Source organism: Rutidosis leptorrhynchoides, chromosome 7 (assembly GCF_046630445.1).
Source record: "Rutidosis leptorrhynchoides isolate AG116_Rl617_1_P2 chromosome 7, CSIRO_AGI_Rlap_v1, whole genome shotgun sequence".
Taxonomy (NCBI): domain Eukaryota; kingdom Viridiplantae; phylum Streptophyta; class Magnoliopsida; order Asterales; family Asteraceae; genus Rutidosis; species Rutidosis leptorrhynchoides.
Genome location: NC_092339.1, coordinates 319,204,564 through 319,231,335, shown reverse-complemented (window position 1 = coordinate 319,231,335; position 26,772 = coordinate 319,204,564). Strand labels below are relative to the sequence as shown.

Genomic DNA, 26,772 nt, shown 5'->3' with positions numbered 1-26,772 from the left:
ACTTCTTCTCACTCTTCCTTGCCCCGCCTTGCGTGATCAATAAACTCGAAAGTGTAAGACGTTCCTTTTTTTGGGTAGGGTCGGGTAAAAATTCACCTATTTCTTGGGTTAAATGGGAAGAAGCTACGCTTCCATATGAGTTGGGCGGGTTAAACGTGGGCTCTCTTAAAAATAAAAACTTGGCCTTAATCGGTAAGTGGTGGTGGAGGTTTAAAACCGAAATCGACTCCTTATGGGTTAAGGTTATCTCGAGCATTTATGGGTCGATGGGTGGGCTTGGTGAAGAAAATCATGCGCTTTAGAAATCATACAAAACTATTTGGTCTAATGTAATTGCTACAGGAAACTTAATCGACTCGCTTTGGGTTTCTTTTAAGAAGTCCTTTGTGAGAAAGGTTGGTGACGGTGCCTCCACATCTTTTTGGAGAGATGTTTGGCTTGGAAACATTGCGTTAAGGGACAGGTTTGGAAGACTCGCAAGAGTGGAAACAAGTCCGGAAGTGTGTGTTAAAGAAAGGCTGGATTGGGATGGTGCGAACGTTACAGCAAACTGGTCATGGGCTCGAAATCCTACGGGTAGGGCAGGGGGAGCTGATCGAATTGAGTAACCTTATACAGGCGGCTAAGATGGATCCAAAAAACACGGATTCATGGGTTTGGGGTGAGAACAAGAGTGAGGTTTTTACAACGAAGGCTTTAACTGATCTGATTAATTCGAAGACACTTGGTGCGGGGGCAAACGCATTTGAAACGTTAAAAAACAATTTGGTACCAAAAAAGGTTGAGGTATTTATTTGGAAGACTAGGAAGAAAAGATTGCCGGTACGAGTTGAACTTGACAAAAGGGGGATTGATCTTCATTCGGTACGTTGTCTGCTTTGTGATGATGATATCGAAACGGTTGAACACTCCCTATTCTCGTGCAAAAAAGTTAGTGAAATCTGGGATAAAGTCTTAAAGTGGTGGGATTTTTGTGGGATATCGAGTGTAAGACTATACGAGCTTCTTTTGGGCAAGACAAATCAGGGTGCGGGTTCGTGTGCGGGTTCGGGTGTGGCTATATTTCAAGCGGTCATTTGGACAAGTTGCTATGGTGTGCTATATTTCAAGCGGTCATTTGGACAAGTTGCTATCTCATATGGAAAAATAGAAATCAAGTTGTCTTTAATAACAAGTGTTGGAGTACTCCGGTTGCGTTAAGTGAAATCCAAATCAAAAGTTTCGAGTGGATCGCGAAAAGGCTCAAAAAGAAAACGATCGATTGACACAATTGATTTCACAACCCAACGATTTTTCTGATTTCTAATGTAGACACGTGAGTTTCTGTTGTATGATGCTGCCTTAGCATCAAACTCGTGTTGCTGTTCTTGTGTTGCAAGCATAATTCGAGATGTATTGTACATATGTAAATGTGGTTTTAATGAAATAATAGTTTTGTTGCTTTAAAAAAAAAAATTTAAAGCTTGAAAATAGTTATTTTAATGATATCATCTTATTACTCTTTTATAAAATTAGAATAGAAAGATTGTACCGCGATGATTATCACACATGGATCAAAAAGCCCACAAATTAGATTCGTACCGCGATGATTATCACACATGGATCAAAAAGCCCACAAATTGTTAAAATCTTATTACTCTAGATATTGTTAAAATCTTATCACTAGTTTGTTACGCCTTACATGGATCAAAAAGCCCACAAATTGCTAAGCTTCTCTTGGAAGCTTGAGCTCATAAAATCGTATTAAAGTTAACTTTTTTATACCCCTTGTAAATCACTAATGTTTTTATAAGTAACCTTCGTAAGTAGTTACTTTACAAGTTTTGATAATAAGTTTTTTTTTGTTAAACTTTATTTTTTCGCCAAAAAAAAGTACTCGGTAATTAATTACACGAATTCCAATAGTTTTTAGTAGACACTAACTTTACATACTCGAGTTTCATTACATCATATGATAGTTACACACTTGTCAATAATGTATCACTTAAAATCTAATTCTACTTGTTAAGACTTAATAAATACAACTACAACTTTATCTTTTTTAGATAAGAGTATACAAGATTTTGTTTCAATAAAATGATCGTTATATTACTTTTTTTTTTTTTTTTATCATACATCACTAAAAAATTTAAACCATTTTATTCTTCATGTAATAAATGTTTTTACAAAATGAATTAATTTTATCAATAATAAAAGATATTTTAATTTTAATAATGTATAACAAAAATGATATAATATAACAATTATCTCCATTTATTTTGTTTTTACTTAAAATTAAATTAAATTAAATTAAATGAAGAAAAGAAACGAAAATGTAAAACAAAAAGGTTAGGGTTTATTTTCATAATACTTCAATAGTGTAGGGAAAACACTGTAACATTTTGTACATATATATAAACCGTTAACGCTCGCAAAACAACTTAAATTATTCCCAATTTTCCCTCCCATCCACTTTCTAGGGTTTCAAAACTATAACATCTGCAGATCAAAATTCATCAAATCAATCAATGAATTCGCCGTATAAATTAACAAACGGCGCTTTTAAGTTGATGTTTGACGGAAACACAGAACTGAAACCTACGGTTCAGGTGATCGATCTTCGATTAATTCGTACGCAGAATTCGGATGCCGGAATCGGAACCGGAGGAGTGAAGAATGAACGGTACCGGCTGATGTTATCCGATGGTTTGATTCATAAACCAGGAATGCTTGCTTCTCAGTATAATGATTTGGTTAGATCTCAACAGTTGCAGATTGGCTCTGTTGTTCAGTTGAATTTGTATCAAGCGAGTTCAATCAATGGCCGTGAGTAAGTGTTATAACTTATTTTTTCATTATAGTTTACAAATTATATTTTATATTTTATGTTTATATTAAATTAATTATTATAATTATAATTAAAATATTCATTATGATGTGTGTCAAGTACATTAAATGAGATGTCCCTAATGTAATTTTTTTTTATTTCCTGTAGATGGTTGATAATATGATGATGATTATTATTATTATTAGTATTATTACTATATTGTTACTGTTAACTGTTAATAATACTATTGAGTATTCATTATTACGGTTGTTGCGGTTGTTGTTTTAAAGAAGCGAGAAAGGCTACACGTTTACGAAGTGTTAAGAGTCAGATAAGTGAATAAAAAGTAAAGAGATCATGCTTATTTATGTGTAGGCTTCACTAAATTTATTGTATTATATTCGTTTTTATCGCATGTTACTTGGAAAATGAACTTTACAAATCTGGGAGTTGAAAAAGTTGTGTGACAGGTTTTATTCTTTTTTTTTTCAGCATTATAGTTGTCCTTCAACTTGATTTGCTACATGAAAAGTGTGATATTATCGGTGAGCCTCCTGCAGCAAGGTCTGCAGCACCTATGCAGTCAATTAATCAGCCCGTAACGGCCAATAACCCTCAAACCTTTGTGGGCGCTACACTTGCTGCTTCCGTTCCACAACCAAATATTAGTGCAAATTCCCCAATTTACCCTCCTCAACAGGCGCACAGTGCAGGTTTACGCCCGTGTGGTAACCCTCCTAGTAATATGCCATATGAGTCATCCATGCATTCAAGACCAGAACCTGCTAGTGCTATGTCAGGTCCACCTGCAAACAGTTATGCGCGTTCAGTTCAACCTGCTTCAATATATATGAACAGGGGACCCACAGCAAAAAACGAACAACAGCCTAAGATTATCCCAATTGCTGCTTTGAACCCATATCAAGGTAGGTGGAGTATTAAAGCCCGAGTGACTTCAAAATCACCACTTAGACACTACCACAATGCAAAAGGTGATGGCAAAGTATGTTCTTTTGACCTTCTTGACTCTAGTGGCGGGGAAATAAGGATAACGTGCTTCAATGATGTCGCTGATCAATTCTATGATCAGATTGAATCTGGTAAGGTTTATATTATTTCAAAAGGCACGTTGAAACCTGCTTCAAAAGCTTATAATCACTTGAAAAATGACCATGAGATCATACTGGACCGCACGTCAACAATACAGCCTTGCTTTGATGATGATGATGATGGTTTAATTCCAAAGCAGCAATTTCATTTCCAATCAATTGCTGTAATCGAAGGCTTGGATAACAATACTGTTTTGGATATAATTGGTGTGGTTTTTCGTGTCTTCCCTTCAGCTACCATAAAGAGGAAAAACGATACTGAAACTCTAAAACGAACACTTCATTTGAAGGACGATTCTGGAAGAAGTGTCGAGTTAACTTTATGGGGAAACTTTTGCACTGACGAAGGATCTAAACTGCAAAACTTTTGTGATTCAGGGGTATTTCCTGTTTTAGCTGTAAAAGCTGCTAGAGTCAGTGACTTTAATGGTAAAACTGTAGGGACCATTACCACGAGCCAGCTATATATAGAACCTGATTACCCCGAAGCCCGCAAACTTAGAGAATGGTTCGATAAAGTTGGCCGAAATACCCCTTCTGTTTCGTTATCCCGGGATTCAATGTCAATCACACGAAAAGTTATCTCCCAAATTAAAGATGAACAGCTTGGGACCAATCAGAAGCCAGACTGGATCACAGTGGGGGCCACCATATGGCATATGAGAGTTGAAAACTTTTGTTACACTGCATGCCCATTAATGAGGAATGAGCAACAATGCAGCAAAAAAGTTACAAATAACGGTGATGGAAAATGGCGATGTGATACGTGTGATCAGACCGTTGATCAATGTGATTACAGATACATTTTAGGGTTGCAAATACAAGATCATACTGGTTTAATTTGGGTAACAGCGTTTCAGGAAGCTGGTAAGGAGATAATGGGTATTTCTGCTAAAGATTTGTATTGCATTAAATATGAAGAACAAGACGAAGAAAAATTTGCAGAAATTGTAAGAAATGTTCTTCATACTAAGTATAATTTCAAGCTGAAAGTGAAGGAAGAGACATATAATGATGAACAACAGGTGAAGTCCACCATTGTTAAAGCAGATAAGATAGAATTTTTGTCAGAGACGAGCTTTTTTTTGGATTTGATTAAAAAAGATGGCGCAAATTCTGTGGGCCCGAAGTCTGAAACCTCTGTTGTACCTTTTAGCATTAACATGGGGAGTGGTAGTGGTGTTAGTCAGCAAGGTGCTTTACCAGCAATTCAAATGGGTCAATTTGCATCAAATGGGTCAAACGGTCTAAGTGGTGTAAATTCTTCAGGAAGAATATCTAACGTGGGGAGTGGTAGTGGTGTTACTCAGCAAGCTGCTTTACCAGCAAATCAAATGGGTCAATTTGGGTCAAATGGGTCAAACGGTCTAAGTGTTGTAAATTCTTTAGGAAGAATATCTAACGGTGGGCCATCTGGAGGTGGGAATGCTGGTCCACAAAATAATTGTTATCGATGCAATCGACCTGGACATTGGGCCAGAGATTGTCCTGGTGTTAAATCAGAGGCCTAGCGGAAATGGGCCAGAGATGGTATTTAAGACTTTTAGAGGTATTAACGCACACACCCTTTTCATACAACACGCATACCAAATACTAAATGAAGCACAACATTGTCATTTTATTTATATTATTCTTATTCTAGTTTTTTGGTTTTATTTTATGCTAAAGTATAGAGAATGATGAATTTTGGAAACTTGTTACCATGCCCTACAACAGTTTACTGGATAATGGTCATTACATAGGTTTCAGGATAAAATTAATAATCATTCACATTTAAGATTATGTTGTGTCATTACCTATTTAGATATGAAGGAGAGTTGAAATAGCGTTTATATGTGACTTAACACAATTATGCGTGAAAACTGAAAAGTGGGCAACATATAGTTTCGATTGTTAGGACTTTGATTATGTAGATTGTGCTGCAGCTTTACTTTTAAATTTTGATGCAGGTTTATTGAGGTATGGCGAATAAGTAATGTTTTGGTATGTGCATGTAGTGCAGCAGCAGAAGACTAGCTATCTCAGTTTCGATTCGAGCTCGAGTTTTGTGTTTTTTGCCAGTATAAAGTAGAATGTCGCTCTTGGATCTTTACATGTGTTTATTTATTAGTTTTGCTTTTTGTTTTCCTTTGTTGGAGTATGCAATTTTCGTATAGATAGATTGTTAGTCTGGTAAATTTTCGTTTGTGTGATCCATAATTTTACTTTCAGTGTGTGCTAATATTGCTACTTTGATCTATCATTATCGCCCTTCGAGTTTATTCAAATACAGCGTGATTGTTTTGCGTATGGTAATTAGTTTTGCCTCATGCTATAACTGGTAACGTATATACACTCCCACACAAGTGTGCCTATCCGCTAGCTGTAGAGTTTACTCTCTTAATTTTGTAATAATTTTTTAAATGTTGGCGTAATACAAAGTAATTACTACAGTAACATTTTATTTGTAGTATAGTTTTGAGAAATTAAAATACAAACGAACACTGCAAATAACATGCAAAAGATTCTCTTTTAAATGTTGGATGTACATTTTACTCTTAGAACATGATTCACCATACTATTTTACCCACAAATAACAAAAAGACTAGAAGTTATTACAAAAGAAGTAGCATTGCGTGGTGCTATCAAGGCACTTGCGTTTTGCGGAAAAAAAAAAAAAAATAGCTTCCTCGGGCATACGAATAGCCGAATAGGGAAGCAGTAGACTCAGTTACTCGTAGCGATATTCACTTTTTGTAGCTTTGCTTTGGCAGTTTCAAGTAGCTCTGGCTCAACAAAACAAAAGATTAATTGTTAGAAAACAATGGTAGCAGTAAGAAGAGCAACAACATGTGCTTATAAGACGATTAGACGAGATCATCATACTCTGTTCAGATGTTGTGGCTTGTTGAACACTCGTACGGAAGAAAATGTTCCCATTTTTCTGATAAACTTTCTGTGGTCAATCAAGTAACACAATCGGTTATCTCATCTTCCATGTCTTACACACAATCAACGGCATAAAATATAAAATAAACTAAAACAAAAGAAAGAAAATGAAAACAGACATATTTTTGGTAATGTTCTCTTTTTAGACATTAGGTCACTATGCTCATACATTACGTCGTATACTTTTACAACAAGTTAGTTGAGTTCATAGAACATGTTAGCGTTTGACTGGTTTCAAAGAAGTCAAACCAGTAACTAATTGGTTAACCAAGTGACCATATTATAACAAATATCATGAAGTATATTGACCACTTTGAAATTTATTTACAAGTATAGTGACCGAAATGACCCATAAATAAGTACATATAACATTATGCATACTTTTAACCCAAATCATAAATCAAAACCTGAACCACCTAATATTCATAAGTACAACAAAAGGTAAAAAATACAAAATGAGCCTATGAAATTTTTCATAATGCCCAAATCCAAATCACTCCTTTGTATAAAATCATTTTATCTATGGATAAAGCTACGCAATTGTGAGGTCAATGAATTTGTACATTGTACCACCATCAAATTAAGTACAATTAATTAATTAGGGTTCTCATCATTATATATCAATATATATAATTAGGGTTTTGAAAATTAGTAAAGTGAGATGTGTACCCTAGAGGATGGAAGTGCAGAAAGCTCAGAAATTGAGACCTCGTGACTCCTTATCTGTGTGCAAATATGAAAATGCAAATACAATTACATCAATAAACAATTAAACGATTAACAGGCATTATTTGATGATATACAATTTAAAAGGTATAATTAAGGTGATAAAGAAGCAAATGGCAAACCTGTTTGAGAAGTGAATACGTGGAATCATCAGTAGAAGCTATGGAGGATGTAGTTGGTGATGAAGTCGCCATTGTTACGTTCCTGCAGTCTTGCGAAACATTCTATACACTGTGAAAGTATTTCGGCTTGGGCTTGGGCTTAAAATTGTGATAGGCCTTGAGCTTAGATTTGGTTTGAGCTATTGAGTGTGGCCCCTAAAGGCAGAGGGGAAATTGACAAAAATAGATATATCTATCTATATCTATATCTATATAGTCATCATATAAAACTATAAAATAATGACGTTATTATTAAACTAATTATCGTTTAATTTTTATAATGGTTATGTCATAATTATATATTAATTTAATTATAAAAATAATTTGAAATCTGTTATAAAAGAAAATACTAATCTCTTTAAAATTGTAATTTTAATTTTCTAAAAAAATATAAAAGACAATTATTATTACTAATTATTATTATTATTATTAAAAATATACATATAAATACTCAACAGCGAACTTTATTATTATTATTATTTACTTTTAATATAATAATTATAATTATAATTATTATATTATTAATATTCAAATATGGATTCTTTTTACGAAATTAATCACGTTACATATGTATGCGAAAATACATGTCTCTATATATTTGTAAAAACAATGACAAGTTTCTTTGTCAAACGGGTCATTAAAATAAATGACTTTATCATTTACATTCACTTAATACCTAAAACATGTTATTAAATTGTTTTGTTTAAACAAACCCGTGATTTCACGGCTCATTTCACTAGTTATTTTTTTAAAAGCATTCAAATAATATACTTTTTTCAAAAAAAAATTACAATATATACCATTGAGTCGAACATCATTTTTGATCGACCACTTCACAATGATGATTGACTACATAGTCTACAAAATATTAAAGGGGAGTTGGTCGCCATTTCATCAGGATAGTTGACTACATAGTCTACCAAACATCAAAGAGGAGTTGATCGACTACATAGTCTACCCAATATTAAAGAGGAGTTGATCAACCACTTCTACAGTGATTGTCGACTACACATTGTTTCCACTCTTAATGGTAATAAACCTTTGTAAACACACCAGAATCTTGAATCGCCCAACTTTCGATTCTCGAAAAAGTTATTCGTAGCCAAAATGAGATCACCATAAGAATACCATTTAGCCGACCTACTTTCAAAATCTTCATTTATCATTGATGTCAAGGAAACTGTCTCTAGTTTTTCCGGTGTAGTTCTCCTTTTTGAAGTGGTCGTTAAACTCCTCATTGTGAAGTTGTCGATCAACTCCTCATTGTGAAGTTGTCGACCACCTTTCAAAAAATGTAGTCAACCATCATTATTGAAGTGATCGACCATCGCTATCGACCAATCCTCTTTTATGTTTGGTAGACTATATAGTCAATCATCATTGTGAAGTGGTCGACCGACTCCTTTTTGATATTTGGTAGACTATGTAGTCGACCATCTTATTAAATTGGTCGACCAACTCCTTTATAATGTTTGATAGACTATGTAGTCAACCATTATTGTGAAGTGGTCGACCAACTTTTTCTTAATGTTTGTTCGACAACAGACAAAAAAGGTGTAGTCGACCACTCTCTACATGTGATCTACTAAAATGATGGTCGACCTAATAGTTTATATTGCCAATATATTTTTAAAAAAATGCATATTGTTTGAAGACATTAACTAAATGTATTTTTGCCAATTTCTTAAAGGCAAAAACTGACAGAAAAAAAAAAAAAATATATATATATATATATATATATATATATATATATATATATATATATTTTAAGATAAAATATTTAAATTGTGGAAGGTGATCCTCACACATCACATGTTTGATCCATGTACATTTTTGTCTCATAAATTCACGGTTATAACCCTATATTAATTTATGGAGTTGAACTTATATCATTATTCTAGGTATAATTAATGGTATAATAGGTAATTAGGTGTACATCGATCAAAAAGTGGTGTGTAAGGATCACCTTTTAGTTTCTAAAAGAATGACACACCACTTTTTAATCCCTACATATAATTTATAGTATCATATAAATCTCTAAAATAATGATATCATAAATAAGGTTTATTCAAGTTTTAAAAAAATTCAAAAATAAATAGAAACAATCTAAATCCCCATGATGATGTCATTAAAATAATTAATTGTTTTTAATAAAAATAAAAATATTAACATGTTAATTGTATAATATATGAAGTATTATGTACAACCTTATAATAAAAGACCTCATGATCATATGTATAATATCTATAGTGTCATATAAATCTCTAAAATAATGATTTCATAAATAAGGATTATTCAAGTACAAAAAAAATTCAAAAATAAATAGAAAAAATCTAAGCCTTCCATGATGATGTCATTAAAATAATTAATTATTTTTAATAAAAATAAAAATATTAACATTTTAATTTTATAATATATGAAGCATTATGTACAACCTTATAATAAAACACTACATGATCATATGTACAATATTTGAAGCATTATGTACAACTTTATTGTAAAACACCCACATAACCATATGTACAATATTTGAAATATTATGTATAAACTTATAATAAAACACCCCCATGACCATATGTACAAACTTTAAAATTAATTGTACAATCTTTTTACAAAACACCCCATAAACACATGTACAAACTTTAATATATATATATATATATATATATATATATATATATATATATATATATATATATATATATATATATATATATATATATATATATATATATATATATATATATATATATATATAACTTTCATATAATAATTGTATTTTAATTTTTGAAAATTTTTTAAGAGTCATTTGTTATTACTAATAATTATTATTAACAATATAAATACTCATTTTTAAAGTAAATTTTTTATTATTATAATTATAATTATAATTATAATTATAATTATATTATAAAAATTATTATAATATTATATTATAATAATAATTATTATTATTTAAATATGGGTTCTCTTTACGAGATTAATTACGTTACATATGTATGCGAAATACATGTCTCAATAAAAGGTTGTAATGTAGGTTTTTATAACAAGGAAAATAGTAATTGTGATAAAATTAGATGAGGGTGGTGAAAAATTAAATGTAGTTCATTTATTTTGACCAAATTAGGTATATAAATATGTTTGTAAAAATAACGACAAGTTTCTTAGTCAAAATCCTTTGTTCCACAGTTCAATAAACTAATGACTTTAGTATTTACATTCACTTAATACCTAAAACATATTATTAAACTGTTTCATTTAAATAAACTCGTAGATTCACCGGTGTGACAACCCGAAAATTTCTAACCAAATTTAAACTTAATCTTTATATAATTCCGACACGATAAGCAAACTCTGTAATATTAAGTCTCAAAAATTTTAAAACTGTGTTCATATATTCAAATACCCTTTGACTACTCCCGACGATTCACGAACAATTATGTGTACATTAGATATGTGTGTATGTATATATACATAATAATTCGAAATATAATTTGAAGTATTATATGTTGTTGTTATTAAAATGAATATATATATATATATATATATATATATATATATATATATATATATATATATATATATATATGGTTTGTATACATAATTATTGTTATATACATATTGTAATATATATTTAAAGGTATAAAAATTTAATACTCAGTAAAAGTTATTATAATATATAATATATGATCATTAAAAATTTCATGATTAATAATATATAATATTAATATATTAAATTTAATTACAAGTTAAAATATAGTATATATATAAATCTGATACATTTAATTTGTTATATTATTACTATTACTAATGTTATTGATATTAATATTAACATTTTTAATATCATCATTATTTATTATCATTAATATAATTATTAATATATTATTATCATTATTATTATTATTATTATTATTATTATTATTATATTTATATATATACTAATTATTAATATTAATTATATACATATAAAATCAATTCAATCAGTACAATCTGTTATACTTCAACATCAACTTTTCAAAATTTTCTTCATTTTCTATTTGCATGTGATATAATTTCGATTCATACACACTCACTATCTACCTCTTTTCCTCTCTCATGTCCACTATCATATCTATAATATAGTTATACATATGCATAACATACAAACACATTCTCCTACTTTCTTCTTTTGTAACACCCGGTTGCATATCTTGTTTCTGTTCTGGTTCAAGAACCAAGGCACCACCATCACATCTTTATTGCTATAAACTTCCAACACCTACATCGGCCTTATACTTCTATTACAAGTGCTTCTGTTTCAATCGACCAAAACAGCTAGACAAGAATCACCATCTGCTCCTGATTTTGTTTTACCCATCCGAGACTCAACTACACCTCCATATTCCTACTATTCTTCTGTTCCTGAACGAAGGTAAACGCTACAACATGCCACATCATTTCACGTTTAATTTTTTTTCTGTTATCTAATTATGATTCTTAAACCTCACAATTCCAACATCATGAACCTGCAAAACCCATAAGATTAATTAGTATTGTTCTATTCGAATTATACTATCCAGCTACTCAATTACCAATCCAAACATAACCCACTTCCCTTGCACCTGCAACCGCAGTCAATTATGGTTCCTACTTCTTGTTCAAACCATCGCAAAACCACTTCAACAAGTAACCATTTAACCTACCACCATCGACCTACTTTTAACCTGCTGAATAAATTTATTTCTGTTGCAAACAACTAAGAGCAGAAACAAATTAAAACCCATTACTGATAGTGATCATATTCTGTCTGAGGAATAAAACACAACAAACTCACCAAAATTTCTGCTGTTTTCTCATTCAAATACCATCAAACAAACTTCCAACCTCCCCCACAAAACACCATCGAACCTTTTTTACACAAATCAAATCGGACCTGCTTACGATTTAACAAAAAGAAATAAAATACTTCAATCTTTCATATATGAACCTAACAGATAGATTAAATCGCTGTAAATTGGAATAAATTGATTTATAAATTACAATGAACGATGATGAATAATAAAAGTATATAATTATATAAATAAATAAGTAAATAAATAAAAGGAACACCCATTTAAGGTTTCTGTTCTCTGAAGTGGCGATGATGATAATAACCGATGATAATTAGATCGATGATGATAATAAATGATACAGTACCTATAAATATCGATTGATGATTTCTTCATAGTTGAACAGACACCAACTACTACTTCAATCTTTCTATTGATTCGGTATCGATGATGATGATGATGAATTGATGACTTACTATATATTGATAAATGTTACCTGATCGATCTATTGATTAACGAATCGAAGAGACCTCGATCTGTGATATTCTTCTGCGTTTGATTTACTGCTATGCTCGACCCACTTTTGAGCCGATAACAGAAACATACGGAGTACAAATGAACCTGTTTTCCCAGCCGCCTCTTTATCTTAATCTAATTGGATCGAACTTCTTTTTATTTTCTGTTGGGCCACGCGAGTGTTATTAGTTGGACTAAGATCTAACTTATGTTGGGCCGTTAACCAAACATCTTAGTTGGGCTGTTGTCTTCATTTGTTTCAGTCGAGCCACAATCATAAACTAACACATTTCTTGATGACAACGGGTTAAAATAATTAAGGGTCGAGGTAAAACAGAAAAGCGTAGACAGAACAGATGGTTCGGCGTGTGGTCAGGGAACGAGAGGTCGCGGGTTCGAGCCCGGTCTGGGGCAAATATTTTCTTTTTCGCCTTTGAGGTAGTTATTCTATCATTATCATTATTATTATTATTATTATTATTATTATTATTATTATTATTATTATTATTATTATTATTATTATTATTATTATTATTATTATTAGTATTAACATGATTTTAAGATTATTATTATTATTATTATTATTAATTGCATATACTATTAGTATTATTATAGAATAATTCAACTTTTTATTTAATATTATTAATATTATTTTATCAAGTAACTATTAGATATATAAAACTATACGTAATACATATAACTTAAACAATATTAATGTTTTTATATAAAATGAATATAGTTATTTTATTAAGGAATACAGTTATTTTATTAAGGAAACACATAAGTTATTAATATAATGTTTATATCACTAATAAGTATATATATAAATTTGATCGGTTACGATTATATGTTTTAATATATATATATATATATATATATATATATATATATATATATATATATATATATATATATATATATATATATATATATATATATATACACACACAAATGATATAGGTTCGTGAATCCGAGGCCAACCCTGCATTGTTCAGTTTCGTCGTATGAATATTTTTACTACAAAATATCGTATTGTGAGTTTCATTTGCTCCCTTTTTAAATGCTTTTGCAATATATATTTTTGGGACTGAGAATACATGCGCTGCTTTTATAACTGTTTTACGAAATAGACACAAGTAATTGAAACTACATTCTATGGTTGGATTACTATACCGAATATTGCCCCTTAACTTGGTAACCTAAGAATTAGGGAAATGACCCCTAATTGACGCGAATCCTAAAGGTAGATTTACGGGCACTGACCAGACCCAGTCAGAGAATTTGAACTGCTTTAGTACTTCGATTTAAATGGTGATTACGATTGCCGGTATATGGCATACTTGCGAGTATGCGGGGGATATTCTATATGCATTATGTTAATGTCGGTTACCAGGTGTTCATCATACGAATGATTTTTATACACTTGCGAGTGTAATGTTATTTATGAAAAATGAAATCTTGTGGTCTATTAAAATTATGTAAATGATTGATTACGATAAACTAATGAACTCACCAACCTTTTGGTTAACACTTGAAAGCATGTTTATTCTCAAGTATGAAGGAAATCTTTCGCTGTGCATTAGCTCATTTTAAGGATATTACTTGGAGTCATTCATGGCATATTTCGAAAGACGTTGCATTCGAGTTGTTGAGTACATCAAAATTATTATTAAGTCAATTATAGTTGGATGTATTATGAAATGGTATGCATGCTGTCAACTTTCGATGTAAAGAAAGCTTGTCTTTTAAAAACGAATGCAATGTTTGTAAAAATGTATCATATAGAGGTCAAATACCTCGCGATGTAATCAACTATTGTAAATCGTTTATAATGTATATGAACGGGTCATTTCAGTCGGTCATTTCACTAGTTTACTATTATACCCTTAATTATACTTAAAAAAAAAAAATTAGTAATACTCCATATTTACATTTACATTTACATTTACATTTACATTTACAATACTTATATTAGCCTAATACATTGTCGGTAGCTACAGTAACAAATGTTTTTTCTGAATGTATTTTTTGGAGCCCAAATTTCTTGGCCCAAAATGGGCCACCGACCTTTTCCTAGTTAGATTAATTTAGGGGTAGACAAAATTGCGTGGATGGTCCATCATGTTTGTATCAAAATGCACGGTTAACCTTTACCTTTTTTTTCGACTTAGATGGCCTTGAACTATCACTTTTCGATATGAATGACCCAACAACTAACACCCGTTAATTTTTTGACGTTAAGTATGCTCACGTGCCAAGCATGTGAGGGCATGTGAGGGCAACGTAGTCCACACATATTTTATTTGTTAGAGAAACCCACAAAATTATTATCATCCAATTGTCCAGCAGTCAACAACAATTTACTTCATCTCCTCCATTTTCCTCATCTTTATCTTCAAATCAGAAGATGAAATCAAAAATCATAAATCAAATCAAACAACATGAGATCTGGCTACAAATTTGAGTTTTTAATATCTGGTATCATGATTAGTACAGTGGCCTGTGACGATGGGTATATCAAATACAAGTACTTAAATTAGCAATCAAACGGTGACGATGGGTAGCGGTTGCCTGTGGTTTCAGATCCGGAGACGATGGGTAGCGTTGGAATTAGATTTGGCAACGTTGGTGCCGTTGGTTTCAGATCCGGCATTTTTGTGCTTGTTTTCTTCACTTTTACGTTTTTTGGTTTCTTCATTTTTCTGTTTGATATTCTTCGTTGGTGGTGGTTGTTTCTGGCAAGAAAAGGTGGTTGGTTGGAAGAGGTGGCTGTATTGATTTTGTATGGATGCTAATCATGATACAAAATATTGAAAACAACCGGCCACTTGTATTGATATTTGGAAAAGCCGGATATCGTGTTTATAATAATATTGGTAAAAGCTAGAACTCATGTTGTCAAATCTGGTTAAAGTCAGATCTCATGTTGTCAAATTTGGTAAAAACCACATCTCGTGTTGTTTACTTCCACAACTTGAATTCTTTTCCAACACAGGTTGCTTTTTAACTCTCGTTTACATAAATCGTGGTTGTTTCAGATCCATAATGTCAAAAAATAAAACATGTGCGGACTAAGTTGCCCTCACATGTTTGGCACGTGAGCATACTTAACGTCAAAAAACTAACGAGTGTTAGTGGTTGGGTCATCTATGTCAAAAAGTGATAGTTCAAGGTCATCTAAGTCAAAAAAAAAGATAAAGGTTAAACGTGTATTTTGATACGAACATGATGTACCCACAAGCAATTTTGTCTTTAGGGGTATAATAACATATATCGATTAAAAAGTGGTCTAAATCTTATTCAATGGGGTGTTCATTGCATATTTTCAAAATCATATTCTTGAGCTCTCGGCGTCGGTGTAATCAAACGTAACGCCGGCAGGTTGCAAACCGTAGACACATCCAGTGTAAGAACATTCAATTCAATTGTAGTGTACTACTCCATACCTTTTTTTGTGTGAATTATTGAGGATTTTATTTAGTGTAGATATTATTAACCTAGGCATTTACTACATGAACCAACACCACTAAAATGTTTATACTTTTTGATCCTTTAATACAAATACTGTCGTATTTGAATCAAGAGATTTTAGAGATTTTCGTATGACCTAACTGATGCATATTTATATCTGGGTACTCATGATGGATATTGACTAAAGGAAATTGTTTCACTTTATTATTAAAGTATTTAGTATATTCACCCAAGTTACCACAAAAGCCATTGGTATGAGGTGGTATTCAACTTGGGGTACCGCCAACTCAGTTTCGATTATCACTCCAAGCGGGAGTTTCCAACTTTCGATGGTACTGCCAACATCAATGCGATTTGGGAAGGGGGTTTCTCAACCTTCGATGGTATTGCCAACATCGTCGCGAATTGGGTTGCCTCCTAACACGTGTGTGGGTGGCATATGATCGCGAAGGTGGTTAAGTCCCCTCTGGGTGATGCCGATATCGCCGTTCGAAAAAAACCTAATTTGAAGTCAGAAATTTAGGAAATTAAACGTAAATTTGTCATCCCTACCAAAAACAAGATCATTGGGCCTTTTACCACAAATTACTCCCTCTCATCACCCTTACATAAACGAATAATTTCATATTTAATGACACTGTTACACTAAAATACTATAAATATACAGGTGGATCATTGCTACATGATAAAGACTGAATTGGTAATGCTAAAGCATCTTGAAAGAAGAGGACTTTAGGATAAGTAGTTTGAAAACTGCAACCAGGAACACAAAGCACCAAACAGAAACATTGAAAGATACTACATCATATACCTCCTATGTATGTAGTGGCTCTAAACTTGGAACATGATTATAGATTAAGTAATGCAGCTGAAGATCGTGAAGATGAAGATGCACGTCAACTTGCATAGTATTTTGAACAGAGTATGACAATGTTAAACCTTACTGAAGAGCTCCATGAACAATGTAAATTACCATTTTCTAACCAACAATGGATTCAGCCGTTGAACGATTAACCCATGGAGTCCTGGCCCACCGCCACACAGGCTCAAACTAGGTAAAGCTCTCTCCTTTCAACTAGTTGGGCCAACCTTGGTGGTTCAATGTAAATTACCATTACCTATATCTTTAAACTTAATTCCAGTATATACCTGTTTAAAATATGAGGTTGTCTATTTGATATCGCACACTCAATAGATGATATAGTTCAGCTGGATCTTTCATTAAAAGTACTGTTTTTGGTCTAAACCTAAATGATGGATATATTTAAATCTTGAAAGCAAGTGGTAGGATCAAGAGGGAAGTAACCAATCGGGGGGAAGCGGGGGGAAGCAAATTTTTTTTTTTTTTTTTTTTTTTTTTCGTTTTTTGAAAAAACTTTGTTCACGAACATTATAGATTGAATGAAAATATGAACATTTAATAAAGACACTTTGTGATAAATGTTTTTATTTTGGCGGGAAAACGCTCGAAGAACTAATATATAACAATTATCGTGTTTTTCGAGCGTATGTTGAGGTTTTAGATATTAGGGTTTAGAAATTTAGGGTTTAGGGTTTAGATTTAGGATTTAAATTGAGTTTTTAACACGAACGGTTTAGAGTTTAGGGTTTAGGGTTTAGGGTTTGGTGTTTTGGGTTTATGGAATAAACCCAAAACACCAAACCCTAAACCCTAAACTCTAAATCGGGCTAAATTTTACTTAACAAAACATGAAGAAAAAAACCGTTAACATTCTTCGCGAACAATATTATCTTGAATGTTATTTTGTCGATCGTTTTCCCGCCTAAATAATAACATTCATCACGAAGTGTCTTTTCTAAATGTTCATATTTTCGTGTGATCTTGATGCTTGAAAAAAAAAATTCCAAAACAAACGAAAAAATAAAAATAAAAAATTTGCTTCCCCCTTCCCCCTGATTGGTTACTTCCCCATTGATCCTGCCCCTTGAAAGCAATACTTAAACGCACGATTCGTGTTAAATAGGTAGTCACTTATATGTTCAAGATTTTGATGGGATGTTTAGCTATAATGACTTTTTTCTGGTTAGTTAATGCTAGAGGAATAAATGAGTACTCAAATTTATGTAAGTTGGAGCATATTTTAAAGCTCACTTTTGAGAAGTTTTGTCGTTCACGTCGATTCACGATGACACATATTTTCTATAGAACTTCGATTTCATGGTTTAATTGGAGGTTGTTTGTGATAGAGCGCTTTTTACATTTAGAAAAGTAATGTGAAAATACGTGGCGACTAGCTTGTTATTAAGATCTGTTTCTACCTTTGGAAGTATTGGTTTATTTCATTTGGTAAATTTTATGCTATTGAATTGTTAATTTAACGGCTGAAATGAGCCCATATGGTATATTTTTACTTTTGATCCGCTACATTTCTTACCCTTGGATCAACGTTGATCGAATGGCTGAAATGACTAGTAACCCTCTAGGGGTGGCCGCAAAGTTAAATGGTATCGTTGTTAACAGACGGCTGTATACAATAGAAAAAAAACCCTTACTGCTACATAGAGATGTTCATTTGCCAATAGAATATAAATCGTACCGAAAAAATGGGAAAGAAAAAGATGAATTGGGCGTTTGACGAAGAAGAAGAAGCCTTGTTAGATGATGTGGAAAAAGCAATCATTCGCTCGGATGTTAATGTGAAGGTCTCTTTTGTTTCTCTGATGTTTATGTAAATTCTTTATTAATTATCCCTTAATTATCATTTACTTGAACGCTGTTGTGTATTATTAATCGTGAATCTGATTCTGCCTGTCTCGATTTTCATTGTAAGTAATCGCGTTTGAACGTTGATAAATGGTGACAACGACTTTGCAGCCACTAATTTCAAATTTTAATTACTGTTTTTTCTGTAACCTCTACTATCTATATGATTTATATAGATATAGATATATGGATATAGAAAGCAATCTTAGATCTGCATACAATCATCCAAAAATACCATGAATGCCTGATTATTACATCCCTGATCTCCGTATACTGAAACCTTAAGATCTAAAATTCACCCAATTGCAAGATCATTTAGAAACATTTTAACTTATAAATTTGGTAATGCATCTATTAATTTGTTATCATATTATTCTATTTTCCTAATTGATATATGAATATTGCTATACACTGAAAAGATGAAGAACCATATGAAATTTCAGCAATTGATTTTTGTTTTTATGTTTACGTCTGCTGCAGCCGGTGAATCTTAAACTCAGAAGAATATTCGCTGCTAAAGGAGACCTCGAGAAGGTTGGTAACATCTACTATTAAATATAGTTTTATTGATATTATTTTATATAGGTGATGTGTTTGGTTATATCACCATTGCTTTGATACCTAACCTAATGTAGCATGAGCAGCTTGTAGTATTTGATTACTTATATTACATTGCCATGACCTATGTAGACTAATCTCTGAAACTGTTTTCATGTTATCGGGAAACTTAATGTGTCTTCCTTTGAAAACTTGGTTAGGTCTTTGCTTTGTGCAACATTACATGTGATGATGCAAATTCTTATTTATGAACATGCGAGTCAAATTGAGTGGTGTCTTCTAGATAGTAGAACAAGAATTAATGTTCTGGAAATGTATTATTGCTATAGTATGTATATGTTTCAAAAGGTCTATCGTGTGTATTGAAGTTTCTAAAACGTTAAAAGAGCAAACGTGTTTTTTCATCACATATGAAAGGAGTAATTTTGCCCTTCATCTTTTGAAAGGCCTTTTTGTTATTAAACCCTACTTCAGATGGTAGGGTTGCAACGTCAAGGTGTTGGTGTATTGATGGTGACCTGATTTCTCATAAAGGGAGGTCAGGGGTTCGACCCTCATGCACTGCAAAATATTTCCCTTGAGGTTACCCGCTCATTTTATGAGCCTCTGAGGTCTAGGACGTCTTGCGTTCGAGTCTCACCCGAGGGGGGTTTTACCACACGCGATGCCCGCATGGATTTGCCGTGGGGGTTTCCGGAGCGGTAGGATAGTAATAGTTCATCCCATAAAATAATCGGGTGGGTGGGTTTCGACATCGCGTTCGGACCCCATCAGTGACTCCTAACTGCCGTTCAAAAAAATGGTAGCGTTGCTGTTCTAATAAAATATGAGTAAACGGATGATTTTTTCTAGTTCAGGCTCTCGAGAAGGAGCATTTTGTGCTTAGATGTAAGTGGCCTAGAATTATTCACGTTATCCCGTCTCGTGATCTCTCTATTTTTTTTTTTAAAGGCGTCATGATCTCTTTTTAGAAATGTAATTCACATGCAGGTCAATATGTGTTACAAGTTCACCGGCTCTTCTTCTGGTGCTGAAACATCCCAACATGAGGATGTTGAGACGAATCATATCAATAACTGGTTCCAGAGGTTTCTTCTGCGCTGCATCTGCAGTTGCTGTAACTGGAAATTTGAAGGTGGAGATTATAAAAGCTTGGAAAAAGGCGAATAAACTTGCTAAGTATTTAGAAGAAAATATAGCAGTGCTGAAGCTAGCCAAAGAGATCCATGAATATTGTGAAGTACCAGTTGTTTTTTTTTTTTTTTTTTTTTTTTTGAAAGGCAAAACAACTTTTATTCAACACGAACGATCGTACACGAAGGAGTTCTAAGACATTGCGTCTAGAACAAAAACAAAAAATTACAAGGACACGAGACTATTAGTTGCAAGGCAAGCAACTCAAGACCTACACCCTGACTATATACATGATCACGAACTATCTAAATAACAACCCGGATTAGATAACCAAGTGAGCCAATCAAGCTTTTTCCCTTTTGATCTATTAGAGATCCACCCGAATGACATAACTTGGATCTCATTTAACGCGACCGGGCTGTTCCAACATTTTCCTTGAAATATCTTGTTATTCCTATTCTTCCAAATAAGATATGCACAAACCCATTTGGTGGCTTGCCACAACTTGCTTCCACGACTTGAAGAAGTAACAGTGTTATCTTCGTTGATAATTTCTGCAATGCTATAACTTGAAAAATTACCAAGACCCCACCATCTAAACAATCTTTCCCAAATGTCTAGGGCATATTTGCAAAAGATAATCGAATGGTCGATCGATTCTAAGTCGTCATCGCATAAGAGGCAACGGGTGCTATCGAGATTGATACCCCTTTTGTTTAAAACATGACTCCGTAACTCTTGTTGAAATCATTGTTCCAATATGGAGTTTTTTGGTTGGCTCCTTAATGTGAAGTTGGTTTGACTTTTGAGACTTCAGTTAATGTGTTTTATCAGTTTGAAACTTTGAGTTGTCTGAGATTAATCAGTTATTGATCTGTATTTGTTGCGTATCACTCACTTTTGTTGTTTCTTCACCCGAAGTGCAGCAACTATCAAAGTGGAAACTTGTGTCTTTTTAGCTGGATGCAAATCTGGTTTCACTTTGAAGCTATGTTGCTACTTCGAGGCAGATGATCGAGGTTTGTGTTCAAAAGTATGTGTTAAACATCGTCAACGGTGAGAGTGACAAGTATTCAAAGAATAAGTTTTGAAAAATTGTTAAATCCTCCAAATATCACACATTGAATGACTTATATTTATTTCTTTCGTTGATGTTGTACTTTATTCTAACACACATACAAGAGGATAGGTTATTGACATCGATTAACAAGATAGATATCCTTTCACATTTGTTGCTGCCTTCAATCACAACAACGTATTTCGCTAATAAACTCATAAAAATGTTGTTTTGACGAACAACCCTAACTTTTGGATATGAAACGGCTAGGGCCACAACTCACTGACTCAGACATTAACTGTATCATGTGAATCACAGTGAGTTGATATCAAATTTAAGATCAGTTACATAAACACTCAATATCACAACTCCCTTGTATATGTCCATCAATTTTTTGAAGTTTATATGTGATTTTATGTAACCACTACAGTGAGCAACAGGCAAATAATCGATGCTTATGAATTTTAACAAGTTATAGAAAGATTTTTTGTGATACAAGTTAGTAAAAACAACTACGTTTGGTTGTATAAACTATCACTATGACTTTCAATCGTAAAAGTAGAATGAAGTGCCAATTTTTATTTTAAAAACTAGTACAAAATTATATAGATATAAATGAATGTGGATTAACTTGTTTAAATTAACGGAGATAGATATAAATGAATGAAATCAAATTGAATATATAAAATTATGAATAAATTAGTCCGGGTCCGGCCCGCGCGATGCGGCGGGGGGCTTTCGGCCTGCGTATTCATATTTAACGTAGCTTTATGTATTTACAGAAGGGAAAACGGTCCATGTGTTAAGCGTCGTTGGTGGTGTTGTCGTCTTTACTGTTTTTTAAAATCTGTCCGTTTCGAACGTAGTTAGTTTCGTTTTGTTGATAAAATTATTTCGAGTCTGACGGTGCTGGCGAAAAAATGTAACTCGCGGCGAGCAGGAAGATACGGGCTGTCGTTATTTTTAGCGTTTTTTAAAAAGTGTCCGTTTCAAACGTGCTTTTTATCGTTTTGTTCATAAAATTATTTCGAGTATGACGCTCATGTCGAAAAAATTAACTCGCGGCGAGCGGAAAGATACGGGCTGTCGTTGTGTTTAGCGTTTTTTGAGAAGTGTCCGTTTCGCGTATAGTTAGTCCCGTTGGGTTTGTGAGTTTTTTTCAAGTTGAACGGTGGTCTCGAAAAAATTTAACTCGCACCGAGCGAGAAGATAGAGCCCGTTATAAATTCGGGTGGGATTAGTTTCTTTTATTTTAATAAAATTATATATTTACACTTTTTACATCTGAAAAAGTGTAAACTTGAGGGGCCGTTGTGTAAATGTAGCCGAAGTTGAGGGACCAGTTGTAATGTGGACGCAAACTTAAAACGACAATTCGGTGGAACTGAAACTACGAAGTCGGCCACCACTTTTAGTATCTACTAAGTACTAAGTATAAGTATAAGTATAAGTATAAGTACAAGTATAAGTATAAATATAAATATAAATATAAATATAATATAATATAATATAATATAATAAATCAATAAATATAAATATAGTATAAGTATAAGTATAAGTATAAGTACAAGTACAAGTATAAGTATAAATATAAATATAAATATAATATAATATAATAAATCAATAAATATAAATATAAATAAGCAAGTTTCACCTCCTATTTTTTTTTTTTTTTCAGTTTTGTCAAAGAAGCAAATATTAGACGCTAGAAACACATAGAATTAACGTAGTTTTTACATGATCATAATCTTACTCTCTTCATCAAATATCTAGTCTAATAATCTAAGTATAAAGATAATACAACTCCCTGAGTGATATAAGTTCTGGATTAGATCTGAATCTTAATTAATATTTAATATAATACATTATAATATAATATAATATAATATAATATAATATAATATAATATAATATAATATATCTATTTATCTATAGTATAATATAAATCTCTTAAATGATTATTTCATAAATAAAAATTATCCAAGCGTAAAAAATACAGAAATAAAGAAAATATTTTTCAAATCTCTCATGATGATGTCATTAAAAATATAAAATAATTAATTATATTTAATAAAATTATTAACATGTTCATTGTATAATATATGAACCATTATTTACAACCTTATTGTGACAACCCGGAAATTTTCGACCAAATTTAAACTTTAATCTTTATATGTTTCCGACACGATAAGCAAAGTTTTTTAAGTTAAGTCTCGAGAATTTTAAACTGTGTTCATACATTCATTTAACCTCGACCAAATTCCGACGATTCACGAACCATTACATAAGTGAATATGATTATATATATATATATATATATATATATATATATATATATATATATATATATATATATATATATATATATATATATATACATATATATATACGTATATATATTATAACTTGAGAATGCTAACAAATATTAAAGGTATAATACTTTACAGGAACGTATTTGTTCCAATATTTTTTTAACGAATGAATTATAAGATAATATCAGATGATTGAATTATTAGATACATTGTGATATGATTACGGGTCTCTGTTATGAGGTCCACTATGATTTAAGAAATCTATTCTTTTTAACGGTATTCGGAATAATTGGTAAAGTGATCTACATATGAGAACAAAGTGTCAAATGACGAAAATTAGATAAAAGTTAGTGGAAGACTAAAATTCATAATAATCAATTGATTTAGTTTCAAATGTACGAAAACGTTTTTCGATATAATAAAACTCGATTATTAAAATGTCTTTGTTTAAATAACGTGAGTTAGAATATTAGTTGTTAGATATATATAAATAGCTTGCAACGTATATTAAAACGTGTTTATGTATATTAGATATATATGACTTCAAATTAATTAAGTAAACGATAGTAACACTCGCTTATTGATTCGATTCATATTTAGATATGTCAATTAGTACGTTAAGAAGTTAAAATAAACTCTAGTGCTATATCTATTTAAGTTTTAAAATTTGTAAACGTTATAGGATATAACATTTTCTATTATGTAAATGATTTTGAAATATAAAAGTTTTTGAAAGACTAAATATTGTATTACTAAATAAATATTTCTAATTTTATATATTTCCAAATGAAAATATATTTATATTTTACAAAGTGATAAAATAAATATTTAATTAGTCATAAGACGTTTTGATTCAAAATATTACTATTATATATATTTCATTAAACAACGAGAAGTTGAATTATAGAAGCAAATGACCACAACACTCAAATGAATAAGTTACATTTCAATTAGTATAATTATTGGTGAAATAAGTCTAATTATTGATAAAGGTACGTGTCGTGAAACGTAAAGTACAAGTTTTCTAAGCGTACGAAAGGGCGCTCGAAAAACCGGAACCGGTACGTAAGTCGAGCGTCAACGTACAATTCATCGGTGCTAAAATTACAAATCAACTATACACGAGAATATAATATAATATTTAATTAATTCTAAAGATTAAATATATTATATATTAATATATATATATATATATATATATATATATATATATATATATATATATATATATATATATATATATATATATATATATATATTATAAACATAAAAGTGTCGGCAGAGTTTTTGATTGATTTTGAGTTGGCAAGGTATGCCATGCGATCGCATGGCTGTTACCCACAAAGCCCATGCGATCGCATGGGTGGTAGGTGGGTGCAACATCCATATAAGTCGAACGATTTCCAGTTTTTATGATTCATTTTCATAAACACTCGCGCACGCGCGCACACACACACACACACACATATATATACATATATATATATATATATATATATATATATATATATATATATATATATATATATATATATATATATATATATATATATATATATTTATATATATATTTATATATATATATATATATATATATATATATATATATTATTAAGATTAATATTATTATTAACCTTATGGTTAGGAGTATTATTATTAGTAGTATTACATAAAATATTACGACGGAGTGCTGTCCGAATGATTACAAATTTTTTTTCAAGCGGGATAGAGTTAAGGAAATTATGGGTTATAGCTATGGAAGTTATGGGTAATGTTCGGGGGTATGCTCATGAGTCAAATCTAGTGTTTATCATCTCCGTTACGTCTACGTACTTTCCTGCAATATTGAATCTCAATATTGATATGTGAGCACTCATAACTTAACTTTTATATATTAATAGTGTATCCCTGACTAGTGCTCGAGTATATATGATTATGCATGCTTGTATGTTTAATTTTTCTCATTAGATAGTTATGATAAATCACGAATTTGATACATATGCGATTGAGATAATGTGACGACCCGGGAATTTTCGACCAAATTTAAACTTTATCTTTATATCATTCTGACACGATAAGCAAAGTTTGATAAGTTAAATCTCAAGAATTTTAAACTATGGTCATACATTCATTTAACCTCGACCAAAATTCCAATGATTCACGAACCATTAAACGAACGTAAAAGATTATATATGAATACGCGTATATGTTATAACTTGATAACGTTAACGAAATATTAACTATAAATACTTTACAATATAGTATTTGGTTCCATATGTTTGTCGATGGAATTCCATAGTAATCAATTGATGTAGTTTTCAACTGTACGAAAACACTTTTTTATATAACAGGACTTGTCTATCTAAACTGCCTTTAAATAAATAAACGTAAGTTGAAATATTGGTTGTAACGTGTATTTAAAACGTGTTCATTAAATATATATGTTTTCAAATTAAGTATA

General features: G+C 31.5%; 3 protein-coding genes across 4 annotated transcripts; 2 read left to right on the top strand and 1 right to left on the bottom strand.

The window, feature by feature from the left end:
* Nucleotides 1-2,459: 2,459 nt before the first annotated feature.
* On the top strand, nucleotides 2,460-6,196 carry LOC139857472 (replication protein A 70 kDa DNA-binding subunit A-like). The gene is made up of 3 exons (XM_071846235.1): nucleotides 2,460-2,809; nucleotides 3,299-5,464; nucleotides 5,865-6,196. Exons 1-2 carry the CDS (start codon nucleotides 2,508-2,510, stop codon nucleotides 5,424-5,426), a joined length of 2,430 nt encoding a protein of 809 aa, XP_071702336.1. The 5' UTR covers nucleotides 2,460-2,507; the 3' UTR covers nucleotides 5,427-5,464; nucleotides 5,865-6,196.
* Nucleotides 6,197-6,405: 209 nt separating this feature from the next.
* Nucleotides 6,406-7,819, bottom strand: LOC139856840 (uncharacterized). Its single transcript, XM_071845551.1, has 4 exons — nucleotides 7,692-7,819; nucleotides 7,513-7,566; nucleotides 6,781-6,850; nucleotides 6,406-6,680 (listed from the first exon to the last, which is right to left on the bottom strand). Exons 1-4 carry the CDS (start codon nucleotides 7,761-7,763, stop codon nucleotides 6,622-6,624), a joined length of 255 nt encoding a protein of 84 aa, XP_071701652.1. The 5' UTR covers nucleotides 7,764-7,819; the 3' UTR covers nucleotides 6,406-6,621.
* Nucleotides 7,820-16,378: 8,559 nt separating this feature from the next.
* On the top strand, nucleotides 16,379-21,073 carry LOC139858631 (uncharacterized). 2 transcript variants are annotated; one of them, XR_011763015.1, is made up of 4 exons: nucleotides 16,379-16,460; nucleotides 17,193-17,580; nucleotides 19,731-19,784; nucleotides 20,799-21,073. XR_011763015.1 is itself a non-coding variant. In XM_071847463.1 (3 exons), the coding sequence occupies exons 1-3, from the start codon at nucleotides 19,091-19,093 to the stop codon at nucleotides 20,976-20,978; spliced, it is 333 nt and encodes a 110-aa protein (XP_071703564.1). In that variant the 5' UTR covers nucleotides 18,854-19,090; the 3' UTR covers nucleotides 20,979-21,073. The 2 variants fall into 2 exon arrangements, 1 of the variants encoding a protein (XP_071703564.1); XM_071847463.1 differs by lacking the exons at nucleotides 16,379-16,460; nucleotides 17,193-17,580 and adding an exon at nucleotides 18,854-19,189.
* The last annotated feature ends 5,699 nt before the right edge of the window (nucleotides 21,074-26,772 follow it).